The sequence below is a fragment of the Drosophila sulfurigaster genome, chromosome 2R, assembly GCF_023558435.1.
Source record: "Drosophila sulfurigaster albostrigata strain 15112-1811.04 chromosome 2R, ASM2355843v2, whole genome shotgun sequence".
Classification (NCBI taxonomy): Eukaryota; Metazoa; Arthropoda; class Insecta; order Diptera; family Drosophilidae; genus Drosophila; species Drosophila sulfurigaster.
The window spans coordinates 7,956,416-7,976,303 of NC_084882.1; the positions used below are offsets into that span (position 1 = coordinate 7,956,416).

The 19,888-nt window shown below is 41.4% G+C and overlaps 3 protein-coding genes across 8 annotated transcripts; 2 read left to right on the plus strand and 1 right to left on the minus strand.

The window, feature by feature from the left end:
* Positions 1–207: 207 nt before the first annotated feature.
* Positions 208–8,034, plus strand: LOC133835833 (myotubularin-related protein 13). Its single transcript, XM_062265949.1, has 11 exons — positions 208–352; positions 738–881; positions 952–1,055; positions 1,129–1,425; positions 1,483–2,451; positions 2,507–3,519; positions 3,577–5,165; positions 5,232–6,816; positions 6,879–7,003; positions 7,066–7,148; positions 7,206–8,034. Exons 2-11 carry the CDS (start codon positions 818–820, stop codon positions 7,296–7,298), a joined length of 5,922 nt encoding a protein of 1,973 aa, XP_062121933.1. The 5' UTR covers positions 208–352; positions 738–817; the 3' UTR covers positions 7,299–8,034.
* Positions 7,534–10,795, minus strand: LOC133835838 (glycine receptor subunit alpha-2). 6 transcript variants are annotated; one of them, XM_062265957.1, is made up of 6 exons: positions 10,121–10,786; positions 9,424–9,607; positions 9,057–9,366; positions 8,865–8,999; positions 8,429–8,808; positions 7,534–8,383 (listed from the first exon to the last, which is right to left on the minus strand). In XM_062265957.1, the coding sequence occupies exons 1-6, from the start codon at positions 10,237–10,239 to the stop codon at positions 8,222–8,224; spliced, it is 1,290 nt and encodes a 429-aa protein (XP_062121941.1). In that variant the 5' UTR covers positions 10,240–10,786; the 3' UTR covers positions 7,534–8,221. The 6 variants fall into 6 exon arrangements, with proteins under 6 accessions (XP_062121941.1, XP_062121943.1, XP_062121938.1 ...); XM_062265959.1 differs by having other exon boundaries at positions 7,534–8,371; positions 10,121–10,749; XM_062265954.1 differs by having other exon boundaries at positions 8,865–9,366; positions 10,121–10,794.
* A 266-nt stretch (positions 10,796–11,061) lies between these two features.
* LOC133835834 (uncharacterized) lies at positions 11,062–16,772 on the plus strand. The gene is given in 12 exon segments (XM_062265950.1): positions 11,062–11,234; positions 11,594–12,601; positions 12,663–13,619; positions 13,681–14,288; positions 14,290–14,361; positions 14,363–14,581; positions 14,649–14,801; positions 14,868–15,277; positions 15,344–15,557; positions 15,625–15,828; positions 15,889–16,260; positions 16,323–16,772. Coding segments are annotated over 12 exon segments (4,371 nt in total). The 5' UTR covers positions 11,062–11,209; the 3' UTR covers positions 16,452–16,772.
* The last annotated feature ends 3,116 nt before the right edge of the window (positions 16,773–19,888 follow it).

Below are 19,888 nucleotides of genomic sequence, written 5' to 3' on the forward strand. Positions count from 1 at the left end.
TCGTTAACATATAAAAAATGTTTCATTAGTCAACCAAAAAACTGTTTACATAGAATTTAGTATGGTGCAAGCCTCAAACCTTTAACTAACAGTAATAGTTTCATATCTATTTCAAAGCCGTATGAATTTGTGAATTGATTGCGCCTCACAAACCTTAGTGCTGTGAAATACGAAACGTCATTAATTTGACGTTGATCAGCACTGTTGCGAACATAATGAATCTTCAAATATATCGATAGCATATCAACAACCCTACATTCCGCAGGCATGAAAAATCTAAAAGTTAAAGTAATTTGTTTATTGTAAAAGAGTGCTAGACACGATTCGCGAAAAATTGGCTACAGTTCAAACGGTATATACCCCTTCTGTTCGTTTATTTTCAACATATCCAATCGACACGTATGCTCTCGAATAATGGTACCCAAAGTGTTTGGGGTGTGGTTGCGGAATTGAGGACGTTTGAATAAATTCTTTTTCAATAATAATGCGGTGTACAAGAACAATATGTCCAGCTGCGCTTGTATGAGCTAATTGTTTATGCCAAACACAAAGCAACGCGCTATATTAATTGAACACTCCATTTTTATGCAAATGAGATGAGAGTGCTGTCGAGTGTTTTTTGTGGCAAGCGGCCAAAGCGGCTGCTATTGTGTGTATATGAAAACAAAAAACAAAAAAAAGACCAATAGCTAAGATATTTGATTTGCGTTTTGTGCTTCTCCTTCCATTCTTCGTAGATTTGTCAAACTCAAAAGCAGCAGCCAGCACATCGAGTTCCCTTTCCAAGTTTAGACTGCAATGTGCAGCTGCAGTGTAAATGTTCGAGATGTCCCGGCTCGCTGATTACTTTGTAATTGTTGGCTACGATAACGACAAAGAAAGTAAGTGCCAATAATACCATATACTAGATGCTTGTGTGATTGTACTATATTTATATACCTACATTTATAGAAACTGCCGGCAATGTTAGCGGTCAGCCAATATGCGGCAAAATTGTGCAACGTTTCCCAGAGAAAGATTGGCCCGACACACCCTTTATTGAGGGCATCGAATGGGTATGGTTGTTTTTGTGAATTACTTCGACACGCACTCACATTCACAATTCAACTCTTTATTATCACCACGCAGTTCTGTCAACCACTCGGCTGGAATTTATCGTATGAGAAACAAGAACCCAAATTTTTCATCTCTGTGCTCACGGACATTGATGCCAACAAGCATTATTGCGCCTGTCTGAGCTTCCATGAAACGCTTGCCATCACCCAGACGCGCAGCGTGGACGATGAAGATGAGACCATAGCGAACAACAGCAGAGCAGGGCCTCCAGTCTCCACGGCTGTAGAGCCCATAACCCACCATAGCATTATGTATGCACCAAAGTGTTTGGTGCTCATCTCCCGCTTGGATTGTGCAGACACGTTTAAGGTAATCTGCTGCTGTAGCCTATGCCTATGCAAAAAATTAATTACTAATATTTTACAGAACTGTCTGGGCACCATTTATACGGTGTATATTGAAAACTTGCCATATGCCATGGAAAATCTGATTGGCAACATACTCGGATGCATTCAAGTGCCACCCGCTGGCGGGCCGCAAGTTCGCTTCTCCATCGGTGCCGGGGATAAGCAATCGCTGCAGCCTCCTCAGAGCTCCTCACTCCCCATCACGGGGAACGGTGTTAACTTTCTGTTCAAACAGCTGGGCATTAAGAATGTTCTCATTCTGCTGTGTGCCGTGATGACCGAAAACAAAATACTCTTTCACTCCAAGTGCTACTGGCACTTGACGGACAGCTGTCGTGCTTTGGTTGCACTCATGTATCCATTTCGATACACACATGTTTACATACCGATTCTGCCAGCGCCTCTCACCGAGGTGCTGTCCACGCCTACCCCATTCATAATGGGCATACACAGTTCATTGCAAACGGAAATTACCGATTTACTCGATGTAATTGTTGTGGATTTGGATGGCGGATTGGTTACCATACCAGATGCTTTAACACCACCAGTGCCCATCTTTCCATCACCTTTGTGGGAGCAAACGCAAGAGCTACTTGGAATGATATTATTTCCCAATTTGGCGCAAGCGGATCTCGCATTTCCCAACAACGAGCGCCCAACTGCAACACTAGCTAAAACCGAGGCACAAATTGACAAGGAGTTGCGTGCTATATTTATGCGTCTCTTCGCACAATTGCTGCAGGGCTATCGTTCTTGTTTGACCATTATACGCATTCATCCCAAGACGGTCATCACTTTTCACAAAGCTGGTTTTCTGGGTGCACGTGATCTCATCGAAAGCGAGTTTCTGTTTCGCGTATTAGACAGCATGTTCTTTACAACGTTTGTTAACGAGCGCGGGCCGCCATGGCGAGCATCTGATGCTTGGGATGAATTATATAGCTCAATGAATGAGTTGCTCAAATCGGAAGCACAGAATAAGAATCTCGTAAGTTTTTATTAAATAAAATTAGAAGCTAAGTACTTAGCTTTGCTCTTTTCAGATACTCACACATATCCAGGAGCTGGGTCGCATTCTATACGAGAACGAAGCATCTAATGCTCACGTCACATATGCGCAGAAAGTGCTTCGACCACCCGAAGGTGCTTTCCAACGCATCCATCAGCCCGCTTTTCCGCGCATTAGTAGCGATAAGGTAGAGCTCATTATTCAGGATGGCATTCGCAAGAACGGGCAATCGCAGCGTTTTCATGTCACACGCAATCAGCATCGCATCATACCCATGGGACCAAGGCTACCGGAGGCGCTAGACGTGCGTCCCACTACAGTGCATAATTCGGCACGACGACTGGAGGTGTTGCGCACCTGTGTGTCGTACATTTTTGAGAATCGCATTGCCGATGCAAGAAAATTGCTGCCGGCTGTAATGCGAACACTAAAGGATAGGGATGCTCGACTCATTTTGTGCCGTGAACTATTTGGTTATGTGCATGGCAATAAGGCGGTGCTAGATCATCAGCAATTTGATCTGGTCGTGCGTTTTATGAACAAAGCACTGCAGAACTCGTCAGGAGTGGATGAGTACACAGTGGCAGCCGCTCTGTTGCCTATGTCCACAATATTCTGCAGAAAGCTATCGATGGGTGTAGTGCAATTTGCCTACACTGAGATACAGGATCATGTTATTTGGAAAAATTTACAGTTCTGGGAGTCAACGTTCTTTCAAGATGTTCAGGCACAAATTAAGTCACTTTACTTGCTACAACGCCGACAAAATGAGAACAACAAGGAGGCAAATTGTGTGCTGGATGAGGTGCCGCTCGAGGAACCAACTGCATTAGAAATTACCGCCGAGCAGTTACGCAAGAGTCCAGCCATTGAGGAGGAGAAAAAGTCTGAGCTGGCAAAGTCGGAGGAATCGACGCTCTATAGCCAGGCCATACACTTTGCTAATCGCATGGTCTCCCTGCTGATACCGCTCGATGTCAATGTGGATGCGGCCAGCAAACCAAAACTCGCCTTTAGGCTTGAAGAAAACCAGAGTGTTTCCAATAGGTGAATTACTTTCAAAGCTTACAAGTTTTTAACATTAATCGTGTAACTTTTTTGCAGTATTATGGGCTCACATAGCCTGAGTGAACATTCCGATGAGGGCTTTGAGGAGAATGATGCTCTAGAGATAGGTGTTACGGTGGGCAAGACCATTTCGCGCTTTATCGATTGTGTTTGCACGGAGGGCGGTGTTACTTCGGAGCACATTCGCAATCTACACGATATGGTGCCAGGTGTTGTGCATATGCACATCGAGTCGCTAGAGCCAGTATATCAGGAGGCCAAACGGCATCCACATGTGCAAAAACCGAAGATTCAAACGCCTTGTTTGCTACCTGGCGAAGAGTTGGCAACAGATCATTTGCGTTGCTTTCTGATGCCGGATGGCCGTGAAGATGATACCCAGTGCTTAATTCCAGCCGAAGGTGCGTTGTTTTTGACCAACTATCGCATTGTCTTCAAGGGTTCACCTTGTGATCCGCTCTTTTGCGAGCAAACGATAGTGCGAGCTTTTCCCATTGCTTCGCTACTAAAGGAGAAGAAAATATCGATGCTGTACCTCGCTCATTTGGATCAAACTCTGCCGGAGGGATTGCAGCTGCGCTCAAGCTGCTTTCAGTTGCTCAAGATTGCCTTTGACACGGAGGTGACACTAGAACAAATCGAGGCTCTGCGTAAAACGCTTAGTAAAGCGCGACATCCGTTCGATGAATTTGAGTATTTCGCCTTTCAGTCGTATGGCACCATGCTCCAAGGTGTCGTGCCGCTGAAGACCAAGGAAAAGTACTCGACGCTCAAAGGATTTGCAAAGAAGACGCTACTGCGCACTGCCAAGAAAGCGGGTTTCAAGCAAAAGGTGCAGACAAAACGCAAATTAGTGCCGGAATATGAGTTGGGAGGCGGCGGAGGGAGTGCCGATGCATTGGAAACTCATTCTATGGACGACGAGCTCGAGGATGGGGATGAGTTTGAGATACAACAGAGCGAGGCCGCCACGCAACGCCTCTTAACGAGCAAGGATATTGAAAGAATGCGTGAGCGAAGTTATGTGCGCGATTGGAAACGCTTGGGTTTTGATGCGGATGGACAACGTGGTTTTCGCATTAGCAATGCCAATGCAAATTATGCTACATGCCGTACATACCCGGCTATAATTGTGGCACCAGTGCAATGCAGCGATACTGCAATGACGCATTTGGGACGGTATTTCAAGGGTCAACGCATACCATTGCCCACTTGGCGACATGCGAATGGATCATTGCTCATACGTGGTGCCCAACCAAATAGTAAATCCGTTATTGGCATGATCAAGAACACAACGGGAGCGAATACTATATCGCACCATGATGTCACTCATTATCCGGAGCAGGACAAGTATTTTATGGCATTGATCAATACAATGCCAAAACTAACGCCTCTGGATCAGTACACGGGCTTGAATCTCTCAATGAGCTCGCTGCTAGGTCATGGTGCGGTCGGAGACGATCATCAATCTCTAACACCAGAGCTAATGCGTAAGCAAAGGACCAATCTAAATGTACCCGATTGCAGCAAATCGAACGCTGCTGGCGGCAAAGGAGGCACTATGAAGGGAAATGCAAGCAATACATCCGCACATGCCTTCCGCAAAATGCGACTCTATGCGTTGGGTAAGAAAGTTCCACATAATTGCTTAAACTTCTTGAATAGTATGTCTAATCTATATCAACTTGCAGGTGAAAAATCACAGGCCAAATCGAATTTGAATGGAGACTTCTGTGCAGATTTTATACCCGTTGACTATCCAGACATTCGGCAATCCCGTTCGGCGTTCAAGAAACTGATGCGCGCCTGCATGCCATCACATAATGCGAATGATGCAGATGGCCAGAGCTTCGCCAAAATGGTGGAACAATCTGATTGGTTGCAGCAAGTCTCAACACTTTTGCAACTATCCGGCGCCGTTGTCGATCTAATTGATTTGCAGGAGAGCAGCGTAATGTTGTCACTAGAAGATGGCTCTGATGTGACCGCACAACTCTCGGCCATAGCCCAACTTTGCCTGGATCCGTACTATCGCACACTGGACGGCTTTCGAGTGCTTATCGAAAAGGAGTGGCTGGCATTCGGACATAGATTCGCACATCGTAGCAATCTGAAACCATCTCATGCCAGCACAAACATTGCATTTGCGCCCACATTTCTGCAGTTTCTGGACGTCGTGTATCAGCTGCAAAGGCAATTCCCTATGGCGTTCGAATTCAATGATTTCTACTTGCGTTTCCTTGCCTACCATGTGGTATCCTGTCGTTTTCGCACTTTTCTATTCGATTGCGAGCTGGAGCGTTATGATTCGGGTATTGCGTCCATGGAGGATAAACGCGGTTCTATGAGTGCCAAGCACTTGTTTGGAGGAGGTGTAGCCAATGGCTCTGATGATGAATGCAATGTTTATCCCCTTGATATACGTAGTCCACGCACACCAACCCTAAATCGCATTGGCCATTCCATATTTGACTACATTGAGCGACAACACAACAAGTCGCCAATCTTCTACAACTTCCTGTACTCCTCTGACAAAGACGTAGTGCTACGTCCGCAGAATAGCGTGGCCGCTTTAGACTTGTGGACCTTCTATACGAATGAGGAACTGGCCCAAGGACCACCCTACGATCTGGAAGTCACCAATGTGGACGACGAAATCGATCTTTCGGAAATTAAGGGCAAACGCATGGTAATCAGCGCTGGATATGATAACATTGAGAAATGTAATCCCAATGCTTATGTGTGCTTGCTGAGCGAAGTGAAGCAGGCGGAAACGGAACGCGGATATTTGCCACAAAAATGGCAGCAGGTGTGGAACAATTTGGTGGTTCCAGCTGTGGAGCCAATGTCGCGCAAGACCTCGCTTAATAGCATGCTAGTACATACACAACAACTCAAACGCTCCACTTTAGAGATAATTATCAAGGGACGTCTGGCTGGATATCAAGATAAGTTCTTCCATCCACATCGCTTTGAGAAGCACCCATATACAACACCCACCAATTGCAATCATTGCACGAAACTGCTTTGGGGACCTGTCGGCTATCGTTGTATGGATTGTGGCAATTCATATCACGAAAAGTGCACCGAGCTTTCGATGAAGAATTGCACAAAATACAAGGCCATAGATGGTACTGTTGGTCCGTCAAATGTGAATATGTCGCAGGGTGACACGGCCAGCATTGCCTCCAGTGCGGCGACTACGGCACGGACCTCCAGCCATCATTTCTACAATCAATTCAGTAGCAATGTTGCCGAGAATCGCACACACGAAGGGTAAGTGTTGTTCTCAAATTATAAAATATTTCCTCTAACATAAGCTGATTTGTTTTGTGCAGACATCTCTATAAGCGTGGTGCTCTACTCAAAGGATGGAAGCAACGTTGGTTTGTTCTCGATTCTATTAAGCATCAGTTGCGCTACTACGATACCGCCGATGACACAGCGCCTAAAGGCATTATAGGTAATGCGTATATTTTGATAATAAAACCGCGATTTTATTTATGTGAGTTATTAATTCAACAGAGCTGGCCGAGGTTCAGTCTGTGAGCGCTGCACAACCCGCACAAATTGGCACAAAAGGCGTCGATGATAAAGGATTCTTTGACGTAAATTTCATTTCAAAATATTAGCCTTCAATTTAATAATGTGTATTATTTTTGCAGCTTAAAACATCTAAGCGAACGTATAACTTTTATGCAATGAACGCAAATCTGGCACAGGAGTGGACTGAAAAACTACAAGCCTGTCTGCAGTAGATTAAACAGCCACAATCACAAGCTCGACCACAGCCTCAGCAACAAATACCAATTGTTATTAAGCCTAGCACTCACCTTAGTACTATTCTTCTGCCGTGGCTTCAGCATAGAAATTTGTTCTGTGCACTCTTTGCTTCCTGCTCCTTAGATATATATACATATATATTTATGCCGAATATTCTGTTTTGTTTTAGGACAATCCATTACCGTTATTATTAACATTTGTTTGTGTAAATGTGAGAGAGAGAGAGAGAGAGAGAATTTATTTGTGAACTCGCGTATTACTCTGGATCTGTAGCTCTGAGTGTATTATTTATAACAAAAACATTTTTTACATATATAAGTTGATTTAGTGTGAAAACGTTGTTTATTAACACTCGCATAATGCATAAATTACTTGAATATTTAGCAACAATTAACGTAAGCGACAAAAGCTAAGAAACAAAAATTAACTAAACACAAAATAGTATAAAAGTAAATGTGCATATAAAGAGGGAATCTACATTATGTGATTATGCGATAAATAATAATAAGCACATGAATGATGATCAAATGAAAAAGAAAATAACTAGAGAAAAGGAAGCCACGATAGCAACTTTTTATACATTATTTATATATATATATATATATATGTCTGTGCATATGACATATGTGTCTATTTATGGAAACATACATACTTATATAGTAAAAATACAAAAATACCAAAGATAATTCCACCTTTGTTGCGCAATAAAAATGCATTTCTTAATTTCTTCCTTTGAATTAAATTTAATTAATAAACGCCTTTATACAATACGATAATATATATTTTATATAATTTACTGCAATTATTTGTGGCTTACAAACTATATACATTTTTAAACAAATGCGCTTTGTATTTATAATTTCATTAATTGCTTAACAACTCCCTTGGTTCAATCAGATCATAGGAACGTCGTCCAGTAGACAATGTTGAGAATGAAGAACGAGAACGGAAAGAAGAAGCGCGAGAATTTATCTATATAGATGGCGGTGGCATGCCCGTGGCAGAATGTATCATACTGTGGCTCAATTATCGACTCCCGATGGTGATGCTGCAATACACGCTGCAGAGTTTCAATCATCAGCAAAAGTGCCCTTGACAAACTCACCTTTAGATCGTCTAAGTCGGTGATATTCTCATCGGAGTAACCCTTCATTGCCTTTGTTGCCACCGGACCCATGTAATTGTTGACTACAGCAAATTCCATGAGCGAGAGGAAAACAAAAACCGAACACGAGGACATCCACACATCAATGGCCTTGACATATGAAACGGGTGGCAGAGATTGCTGCGACTGTGTATTCTGTGTGGCCAAGGTGAGCAGCGAGGTTACGCCGAGAGTGACTCGTGCCGGTATAGCCTCGGGTTTGATCCAGAATGATATCCACGACATAACCACAATGAGGGCAGATGGAATATACGTGTGAAACAGGTGATAGCCCAATCGTCGGCGCAAGTTGAACACAATCGCCAGACATGTAAAATTACCTAGGAAAGGTTTATATTAAATTCTTAGCATACAGTTTTGAGACTTATCGACTCACCCGTTGAGTACTCGATGGTACAATCGGTCGTATAATTATTTGATATGTCCAGTTGTGGCAGCTCGATCTCAGCATTGACGACCAGTGGATCGGTCATGTTCCAAATAAATACCAAATCTTCCACTGTATGCGATACTATATAAAAGCTGCTTGTTAAAAAGACTGCAGTTGCCCAAAATATTTTCGACTTACGACTCTCTATCATCATTGAACAGATTTGTGTATCATGTGGATAGGACTCAAATTTCATGGCACACGACAGCACCAGCGTCAATTTGGACATGTAGAGCAACGTCTTGTCGTGGTACAGCCAAAGATAGTGATTTGGTATGCTCATCTCATGAAATGTCACCTTTTTTGCATTCTTAAAGAAGCAATCGGGACGCCAAATGCTGTGCAGCCAATCCACGTCTAGAATGCGATATTGTTCACTCATATTCTCTGGTAAACGAAGACGCGGATCGCGCCAACTTTGTGCTAAAAATATGTCCGTCACATAGGTCTACAAGAGGATTACTAATTTAGCGGAAAATACAACAATTAATTTTATTATAATTACCATGGATTCCTCATTGATAGAGTCCAAGGAGAGCACGGTGACATGAAAATATACAACGGTTGGTTGTCCCAGCAGCTTTGGTGCACGATTCTTGTCGTAGGTTTTCGAAGGTATGGGCAATATATCTGGCAGCGATAGGCTTGATTCGTAATGAGATACCAGCTCGGCGCTCTCTGTATTATTTCTGCAGAGAAAAGCAAATAATGCTACTGTTGAGTGTGCTCGACTATATGATACTGATATGAAATCCATGAAATTTCAGCTGTCGCGACTGTTACAGACTTATTCAACTTGTGGCTTCACCACTTACAAATTCTTTCGGAACATGTTCATTCTAAGTAATTTTTATCAAGTAGAGCCACATTAGTTGCACTAGCTTATAACTCATTTATTTTTACCTCGTTTTAGGTATGCATATAAGTTAAATTAATTTTCAGAAATCTTTAATTATCTCTAAGGGATTAGGCAGTCGCACAGATGATCATAGCAATATTTTCTGGACAGGTGACAACAAAGTTGAGGATTTTTGGTTGTATTTGTTGACACTAAACTCTTGTCATTTGTGTACCGGGTATAATTATACGGCACACTAAAATTTAAAGGTTATGTTTCAGCCTTGTCTGATGCAATGAGTTTTTGCCAAGTTGGCAAATGTTTTAACAAAGTAATTGTTATTATGTGTTTTTTGATTTGTTACCTGAAACCGTGAACACAATCACATGGTTGAATTGATTTCTCTAATATTAGTAAATAAATTACAACGGCCACCATGAAATTATGCTTTTTCAATTGTCTAAATGAGTTTGGCATTTGCATTTTGAACACACCAACACACCGTTACGTTGTTTTTGTGTTTAAATCAACAATTTTTTTTATTACGGCTATTTACTTAATTTATTTGTATTGCATAGTTTTGCGCGTTTCACGTATTGTTTTTTACGTTTGAATTGAAAATTTAAATTCATAATTTTAGCGCACATTGTTTGGTGAATGTGGATGACATTATTCAACTGATTAAAAGTAGTCGAAACATTTCAAGCAGTTTTGTCGCATGCAATTGTAATTTATTGGATAATTTAATAAATGCAAGACGATTCTTCTTTACTTTTATACGGCAAAACCAAACAAAAAAAATAAAAGAGTTATATAGACGTTAGCTGTGCGCTGCTCAAGGCGTGATAAATACATTCCTAAGGTTTCGTTTTCATTGGCATTCCTCTCTTTTGCTATTGTACTTTTCAAAATTGACATGTCCGAGATAGTGAGTACAAAACAGATGCACAATTGTAAGCCGAACCCATTTATACAGTGCAATATCTGCGTATAATACTAGCTAGTTAAACACGACGAGATAGTCTGTATACCCTTATTCAGTCTTGTATGGCGAATTATGCGTAATAATTGGCATATAATTGACAAATCTCCTATTGTAATTCGTAACATACAAAATAATTCCTATATGAATTATAAATATTGTACACCTTTTATAATATCTGAAAATCAATATAGCATCACATAGTTTAAAAATTCGCGCTGGCCAAATTCACTTATTGTTAAGCTTTGGCGTTGCCAATAGTATGGGATTGAGACAACAGCTGAGCAACAGCGTTGCCAAGTCGAGCAATTTCTTCGCACAGTGGCAATGACGCACTGCTCAAGATAAATATTGATTTGTTTTACTTGTACGCACTTGTTTTTTAAAATGTAACTAAAAATTAGTAAAACCACAAATCTAAAATAAAACATTGTCATATTATTAATTAACAGTGCCGAGCACAAGTTCAACATGGAATTTCCGCAACAAATCGAAGGTAAGCTGTTAAACTGCGGCGGTAAATAATTTTCCGTAAGGTTGAGATTCATTTTTGGTTGTGGGTGGGTTACGGGGTTGGGGGTCGTAGGATCGTCCGTACTTCTTTGTTGCACAGTGACGTGATGCGGCGCAGTGTGCAACTTAAATATTGATATTGATTACTTGCAAGAAAAGCAAGATACACAAAACCACTGCAAATGTGAAAAACTGACATTGTTTTTGAAATTTGTTCTTTTTATCGTTAAAGCACGACTAATTGGCATATAAAATAGTTCAGAAAGACTCGTTAAGCAAACATCCCCTAAAACGTACTAAGCTAGTACTAAACTAGTGCTAAATAAACACTTTACTTACCAGAGACCCTAGTCTTGGCACAACAGACAACATATGCCTACGATGTCGTAATGGAGTCGCCACTATATCCCAAGGTCAACAACAATTTAAGTTCCAAGGTGTCGCCCAGTGGCGACAAGATGAACTCTAGCATGAATAGCAGTAGCACTTTGGAGGACACGACGCCCAGTGATTCGGGCGTACAAATGCTAGATTCAGAGAATAGTGATGTCATGATTGAGTCCATCACCTCTCAGACGGGCTTGGAATATGAAGAGCCATTGAAAGCCACCGCAATTGTTGCAGAGCAGCAGCAGCAGCAACCGACGGTTGACACCAATTCAAATGTGCCAGCAACTGAGGAAACGATGACCACTAGTGCTTACTCCACCTTCGACACAACCGAGAAGATCGTGTATAGGCGCAAGGTGCACAAAACCACGTCCACCCCTAAGGCGCCCAAGAAACGTGTATCCTTTCATGAGGACATACTGAAGAACACGCGTACCGACAATATTCACATTGAGCATGGCTTCATCACATACAAAAATGGTCGCAAGCTGGCCGTGGTGGGTGGCAACTCAGCGGGTGTAGCTGGTGCCGCCGGTCGCTACTCGTGGTGTGCAGAACGCGAGCGTATTCATGGACCTACTGAGCTGAGCGCAGCGGGCAGAGATTCGGAGGAAACTGGGGGCGGTGAGGTGGTAGGACGTAGTCGTCGTCTGGTCTATCGAAATGCCTGTTCTGATGTCTTGGACTATGGAAACACCGACATTTATGACACTAATGATCCAGTTGGTCTGCAATATGATAACTCAGGAGTCTTTGAATATGCCTCGACGACCGCAGAGGGCAAGCAACGGGATGAACGATTGCTATATCGCTGTGCGTGCAGCAGTTCCAACTCGAGTCTGGACTCGGATGAGCAGGACAAGAACTCTAATAGCAACGCAAATCGCAAGCAGTACGAGCAGGCCAAGAGCAGTTCCTGCGACTGCATTGGCATGAGCAATGCCAACAATAATTTAATTGGTAATTTTGATATTAACTTAAATGCAATGAAAAGTTTTATTTTAAATGCATTTGTTTTTAGGCGAAAATTGTTATTATTCGGAACCAAACATTGGGGATGCGGGCAGCCCCAAGCAAAAGTCCGTGTGGAACAAAGAGAAGAAGCCCAAGTCGAGCTGCTTGAAGAAAACCAAACGACACACAAACATCATACAAGAGCAGGATCTCAGTGATCGCGTTAAGAAGTTTAATGTGCACGACATTAAGCATCAGCTGCTGGACAACAGCAGTAAAATGATATTTGGCTCATTGAAGAGCATTTTCACAATGCCATTGCCCGAACGTGGCGTTCCCGAGGGCTCCGAGGATCTGCAGTCTGTGGTGGAGTGTGTTCCAGAACTGGAACAAACGCCTGAGCATAAACCGACTCATCAGCAAAAATTACAGTATCAGTCACCAGATTCACCACCACTCAAAGCCAAACCGTTTTTGAGCAAGAGTCTAGATGGCAACAAGCAGGCGCAGGGTGTCAAGAAGTTTGTGCACAATGTGGATGAGCAGTTGCGACGCAAAAACGATGACCACTCAGCAAGCAGCTCCACAGAGGCCTCACCCATGGACAGCAGCAAGCAGCACGTGCTGCGACGTCAAGATGAGTTCGATAAGGAAACAGCAGCAGGCGCAGTATCTATTGTCACCAGCACACAAAGTGAATTCCGCAGCAAGTTTATCATCAACTGTGAGAGCACAGTCTTTGAGCACACAGGTGTTTCCTATGAGACCAGCGAGTCAAATCAGCTCGAGCCATCAATATCGACCACACAGCACAGCAGTGTGGCCAGCTTGCTGGAGCGGGACACGCCCATTGCACAGCCAGCCAGCCAGCTGCGCAGTTCATTTATGGCTGCTCCCATTGCTAAGACTTTTAGCAACTTCTTCCGCAGTTTTACAGACAGTTCCGCTAATAACGCAGAAGCTGAAAAGGAGAAGGAACAAAAGGAGCAGCAGCAACAGCAGGCAGCAACCGATAGTTACTTTGGTAAGATATGTGAATATACATTAAAATTAATATATATTTGATTTTATTCTTTTGGCAACAGCTTCAAAAATGTCAAAGACAGCACGACCACAGCAGGCACAAGCGATACCCAACAAACTTCCCACTACACACTCATCATCTACCATATCCGAGCTTAGCTCCATTAGCAACAACACCAATAGCAACTCCAATTCATGCTCTAAGCCACCAAGCCAATCCCAGATCAATGCGAATCCTTTGATGCTTGGCAGTGTGGAACGACAGTCGCGACATCTTCCCTCACCGCTGAAGAAGCGCGGGCAACCATTACAACCGCCACGCTATGGTGATCAACAGCATCATAGTCGAAGTCTGCACAGTCCTAGCAGCTATTTGGGCGCACGCGGCGGTTGTCCAGGCCCTGGTGCTCCGGGTGGCAGTGGACGTGACTCAAAGAGCACGATTTTAAGTGAAGAATTCGATGACATATTAACCATAACGACCACAACAGATACGGCTAATGATCGACCATCCACAGAGAGTGATTTGGTAATAGTAGATTATACCGATGTCGACTATGCAGAACTATTGAAGCCACCAACGCCGGCTGCAAAGACCTCGCTCATCAATCGCTTTCTGCGTAATGTCACCCAAAAGAAAATACTCGAGTCCTCAATACGCAAGAATGACTTTTTTTGCGGATAAACTACGTGGCGAGCAGAAGCATGTGGGATCACATCTATATGTGCGCGGTGTACGGCCGAAAAAACTATGAGTTGATTGATGATTTAAATGCTGAAATTGCCATGGAAATTGAAATGTCGGGCGCCAACTCGCCACGTCGTGAATTGGCCGTAGGCATGGATCTGGATTTGCCAGGAGATTTGTCACGCTTCGAGTTGGGCATTGGCGAAATATCCATTGACATCTTCAGTGGCAAACATTTGTCCATATTTCGTGAACCCGACGAGCAATTGCTCAAGGTAAACAAGCAGCAACGATCCGAATTAATTTATAAATTAAATATACATTTGTCAATTGCATTTGCAGGTATTTAAACTATACACTGGTTACAGCTGCGAGGGATACATGACGCCAGTTTTGGTTCTGCTCACAGACAAAACGCTCTATGTTTCCGACCTGGTGAGAAACTGTCTGTGTGCCAAGTTTGTGCTGGCGTATAAGGATCTTGATGTCATTTTGGTAACCAACTTAGCTTAAGGCGTTTATCGTGAATTGAACAATAATCAATACTTCACTTTCCTGTAGATGGGACCCTTTGGAAACACGGTGCTGCTTAGCAATAGCATGAGGGACATGCAACAGGTGCTGCTCGCCGGTGGTCCGTATCCAGCGGATGCACTGGTTGCCAATCTAGAGCTATGCGCACGTCGCAGCGGCTCAACGCTACCCGCTGTCGGTCAACTGACATTGGAACACTTGGCTCCGCTGCAGGCGTTCGTGCGAGCTAACAGTTGTGTGGGCAAGGATGAGAACTGGATATTCTATGCGGTGGTTAATATGCCAGCAGGCGGTGTGCTGGGCATGGGCTTGGTCGATGAACAGGAGCCACTTGGTCCGCACATCAAAGGTTTTCTCATGCATCGACGAGTGCGAGAATCGACGAGCTCAGCTGCCGCATCCAAGATTAATTGGCAACCAGGTTACTTCCTACTAAAGTGAGTAGTCCAAAAGAATCGCCATTTAACGTCTGGAATGTCATAATCAATTGCATTTTCTTACAGAGCTGGTGTGCTGTACATGTTTAATGACTCCACACAAAAGCTGCCAAGCTGGGCCATGGCGCTGGCTGAGTGTCAAGGTGCGAGGCGCGCTGTGAAATCCGCTCGACCGCATTGCTTTGAGATAATGCTGAAGGGTCAACTGCTGCAAATGGCAGCACCGGATGAGTATGTTGCTTCGGAATGGCTACAAGCGCTCTTGCAATCAGCCAGTGGTGTAAGTTATAAGCTAAAAATCATCCCAATGAAATATATGATTGATATATGCCACTTTTGATATGCAGCTTTTCGAGCTGCAAGAAAAGCACAAGGCTCTGGGATGCACATTGATTGTTACACAAAACCATTTGATTACCTTACGTGAGGATTTTTCTGCCCCGCTGCGTCAACTCACCAAGCAGATGGAAAGCCCAACTGCTGCAGCCCCAGAACCCAAACCCCCTATACGAGATGATGAAATGTTGTGTATTTTTGATACAAGCAGCGTGGTAAGATTACCGCTCTTCGATTTGTGGAAGTAGGCTAAGATTTTGCAACTTCTTTTGTAGCTAAGCTCAACGACAAGCACGCCAACGCGTGGGACACAACGCTCTTGCTCCTCTCTCAATTCAACGCCCACGAAGCAGTCACAGGATGTCGCCAAAGCGACGGAGAAAAGCGCTAGTGAAGTGGGACAGTCGCAAAAAATGAGAAGTGTTTATGGAAAAAACTCTGGCCTCGAAATTCTTACCTGTGCGGACATTAAGGCAATGACAGGCATTAAGATACCATCGCATAGTGAAACTTGGTGGTGTATACTAGAGTTTTCGTGTCAGGAAGCGCCTGTGGAGTGCATGGATGACTTAGTAATCTTTTTTGCCAGCAACATGGAGATGCAACGTTTTCTCCGACTGTTGGAACAGCTGTGGCAAGCCAAAAATGTGGGTAGCAAGCTATTTATCTATTTATACAGCTACTATACAGATTACTTTTGTGTTCACAGAATGATCTCTTCCCAATAACTATACTGGACGATGATGATACATTAGCTGAACAGTGCACAATGCTATATTTAGACATAAATCGCGCCTGGGAGCCATTGCTATCGGCAGCCTTGGGCTATCCTCTCTAAACACGCAACTAATCAATATACTCTACAAAAAAACGTATATATCTGAAACATTTTGCTAAATACGACTAAATGCTTAATACTGTAATACTCAAGCAAAATTGCTGAAAAACAAACCTTATGGCATATATATATACATATATATCTATATCTATATACAACATTCATACCTTTCTGTAGCTGTATCTATGGTATTATGATTTGTAATGTGTACATTCGCTTAATTTATTTGTTCATTCATTTGCGCTGTTATGAAATATTTTGTGTGATATTAACTTTTAAGTTGCCAATTACTATAAATACACATATTGTATTATAAATTCAGTTGCGTTTACAAACTTTTGTTAAAATTGATTTTGTTTGTTTATTTTTTTATACAAACACCGTGTAAAAATATGCACAAAAAACTCCAAGGCTTTACTATGTGTAAAATATCTTTTTCGATGTCTCAAGAAAAACAAAATTATGAAAAAACCAAAAAAATATTTTGTAAGCATTCGTTAAGAGCAACCAAATTCATTAGCAAATCATTGATAATTTCAATATATATACATAAATGAAATACATACTATATTATACTCTAGCTAAAAGATATTATACGTAAATCAATCCATATTTATATATTACTATATATGTATATGAACGTATGTTTGGATGGTTTTTTTTGGTGCGTAATCGAATGAAGTGACATTAAATGACATGAAAGTATTTCAATATATTTATAAAATGTAACCTCTCAATATACAAATACACAATATATATATATATCGCAATATAAAGCTGATGTTTTCATACCAAATGCACCACAATGCTTTAATTCTAATTATTTTAATATAGTCAATAGAGTTAGTACCTATACCTTGGAAAATTTGTGTTAAATCGAACATTACGTGGATACGTGTAGGAAAGGATTTAATTCTTATTTTATTTTATATAAATTACAGTCAATAGAATTAGTACCTATACCTTGCAAAATATGCTGTTAAATCGAACATTACGTGGATACGTGAAGGAAAGGCTTTAGGTAGGGAATGTAACCCGCCCACCTTCATTTTAATTTGCTTATGCAATTTTCAATTAGCAAGGCTTAAGATGCACGTCTCTTACAAGTATATCTCATACCTTTTGATTGGTCATAAGCCGTATGAAAACATCAGATAAAAGCTCATATTAATTAATAAAATGAATAAACCTAATTGTAGTGGGGCATTTTTATTTTTAACGCTAAGTCTTCTGATTGATGACCCTTGACACAGAGCAATAGAAAACGAGTTGGAGATTGAGCTTGAGGTTTGCGGTATGTATTAAAATCGTAGGGTATCCCCATGCCCAATCAGTTTTTTACTGCACTATATACATACATACATACATACACATGTATATACTAATAAAAACTGTGGAAATGGTATTAACAACACATGCAGTTTTCTTATACATATATGTACGTAGCTTGTATGTGTTTGTTTCTGTAGGTGTGAGGGACAACGATGGTATGATGTTTACTTCTGATTAATGCATGGGGGGGTCTTAATAAGCTGGAGCATGGGATGAAATTCATGTATTCATATGAAGACTAGATACAAACTTATAAACATACATACATACATGATCTTGTATTTAGTGACAATTACATACATATGTACGTACTACGTACATTGTAAAACATACTTGTGTACATATATACAATGTAGGTGTGCTTAGTAATCTGCTGATTTCGATCAGCTCCAGATCTAGTAATTAATAAATTAAGCAGCAATCATACATAAATGCATGAAGACTTACATATGTATGTAGATATCGGCTTGTATTTCCATATGTAGGTATATAGATATGTATGTAAGTACATATGTATACATATGTATGTATGTATATATGTACATATGTATGAATGTACGTACTTTTTAAGTTGCACCATGGCCAGAGAGTAAATGCATAATTGGAAAATATGCATACAAATTAAAGATAAACACATGTAACAATAAGAGCTCTGAAGTCCAGCTAAACAAAGCATTGCATTCAAGAGACACAAAAACGCGAGAGAGAAACCAAAGAGAATGAGAGATTGCGAGGTAAAAAGAAGGCATGGAAAGTCAAAAACTCCAACCCTCATAAGTCAACGAATGGAAGACTACAAGAAAAAAAAACACGCACACACACACCCGTAATATACAGAAGGAAAACGGTTCAACAAATTTGATCCTATGCGACTGGTGCTTGCACTTCAAAACCAGTTTTAATGTTTTATACTACCTTTAAGTGTGTATACATACATACATATGTATATTTGTAGGATGTATCTACAAAAGTTGTACATACAATGTATAGAGATACATTCATATGCATGCATACTACTTCTTAGACGTTTATTTATTAATAAATTAAACTAAATTTGTATAAAATATTTAATAGAAAAGGTATCCTCAATTTTGCTCTTGCTTTTAATAGATGTATTTCGCTTTGTACTGTTGTAGAGCATTGGCAAAAACAATAAAACACTTGCAGGCCAATCGCAGGCAAAAACAACAACAAATGCATGTGAATGTGCTTGGCTGGCGTTCAGGCTGAGAGGCTGCTGATGCTGCTGCTTCTAGTGTTGTGGCGAACAGAGGCTACTGCTCTCTTATTAGAGCGTCCCGTCCGTATACTCACTCATACATACACAGAAGTGCTTATGCTGATGCTGCACTCACTTTCATTAACACAAGCACTGGACGCATCAGCAGCAGAATTTAATGCAGCGACTGCGACGCAACCGCATACGAAGCGCTTCTAGACATCCCAGTGTACTTGCATACAGATAAACATCCACACGTATATATGTATCTTCAGATGTGTGTATAAAAATACCTACATACATACATACGCACGTAAGCCTGCACATACATATGCATGTATGAACAGCAAGATTTACAAACATACAGATGTGTATAAACAAACATGGATACATACAAACACACGCTACATGTATAAATGCACTGGTCGAATACACTGTGAACACACTGTGACTGCCACTGCCAGGCCACACAACCCCAAAAGTTGGAAAACCAAATAAAAATACGAATACAAGGCCCGCTGTTTGTAAGTTTTCTGGTTCAATTTGGTCGACTTGCCAACGTCCTGCAATATTAATTACTGTTGGTAATTTAAAGACAAATTATGAAGTGTTTTACATTGTATCTATATACAATATATGGCATAATTACTATATGTATTTATATGTTTATTTTATAAACATTTTTTGTATTTTATTAAATATAGATAAATAAATATTGGTAAAATACATACAAATTTCGTAGTATCCTAATGTCATTTTGGTTTTTAGCGAGATCATTATAACGTGCATTCATTTCGAAAATGCAGAACCAAAAACGCATTGTAAAGAATGTACAAATAAACGCACATTTTCCATAGAAGTAGAAAAACTTCCACCCTCAAAGCAG

Bases quoted from the DNA above. Each gene is read 5' to 3' on its own strand.
- LOC133835833 (XM_062265949.1), top strand. From the start codon at position 818: ATGTTCGAGATGTCCCGGCTCGCTGATTACTTTGTAATTGTTGGCTAC. The intron at 1,426-1,482 runs GTAATCTGCTGC...AATATTTTACAG, and splicing joins ATTGTGCAGACACGTTTAAG to AACTGTCTGGGCACCATTTA. The intron at 3,520-3,576 runs GTGAATTACTTT...ACTTTTTTGCAG, and splicing joins AACCAGAGTGTTTCCAATAG to TATTATGGGCTCACATAGCC.
- LOC133835838 (XM_062265953.1), bottom strand. From the start codon at position 10,239: ATGCAAATGCCAAACTCATTTAGACAATTGAAAAAGCATAATTTCATG. The intron at 9,608-10,120 runs GTAACAAATCAA...TTTTCTCTGCAG, and splicing joins GATTGTGTTCACGGTTTCAG to AAATAATACAGAGAGCGCCG. The intron at 8,809-8,864 runs GTGAGTCGATAA...AACCTTTCCTAG, and splicing joins TACCATCGAGTACTCAACGG to GTAATTTTACATGTCTGGCG.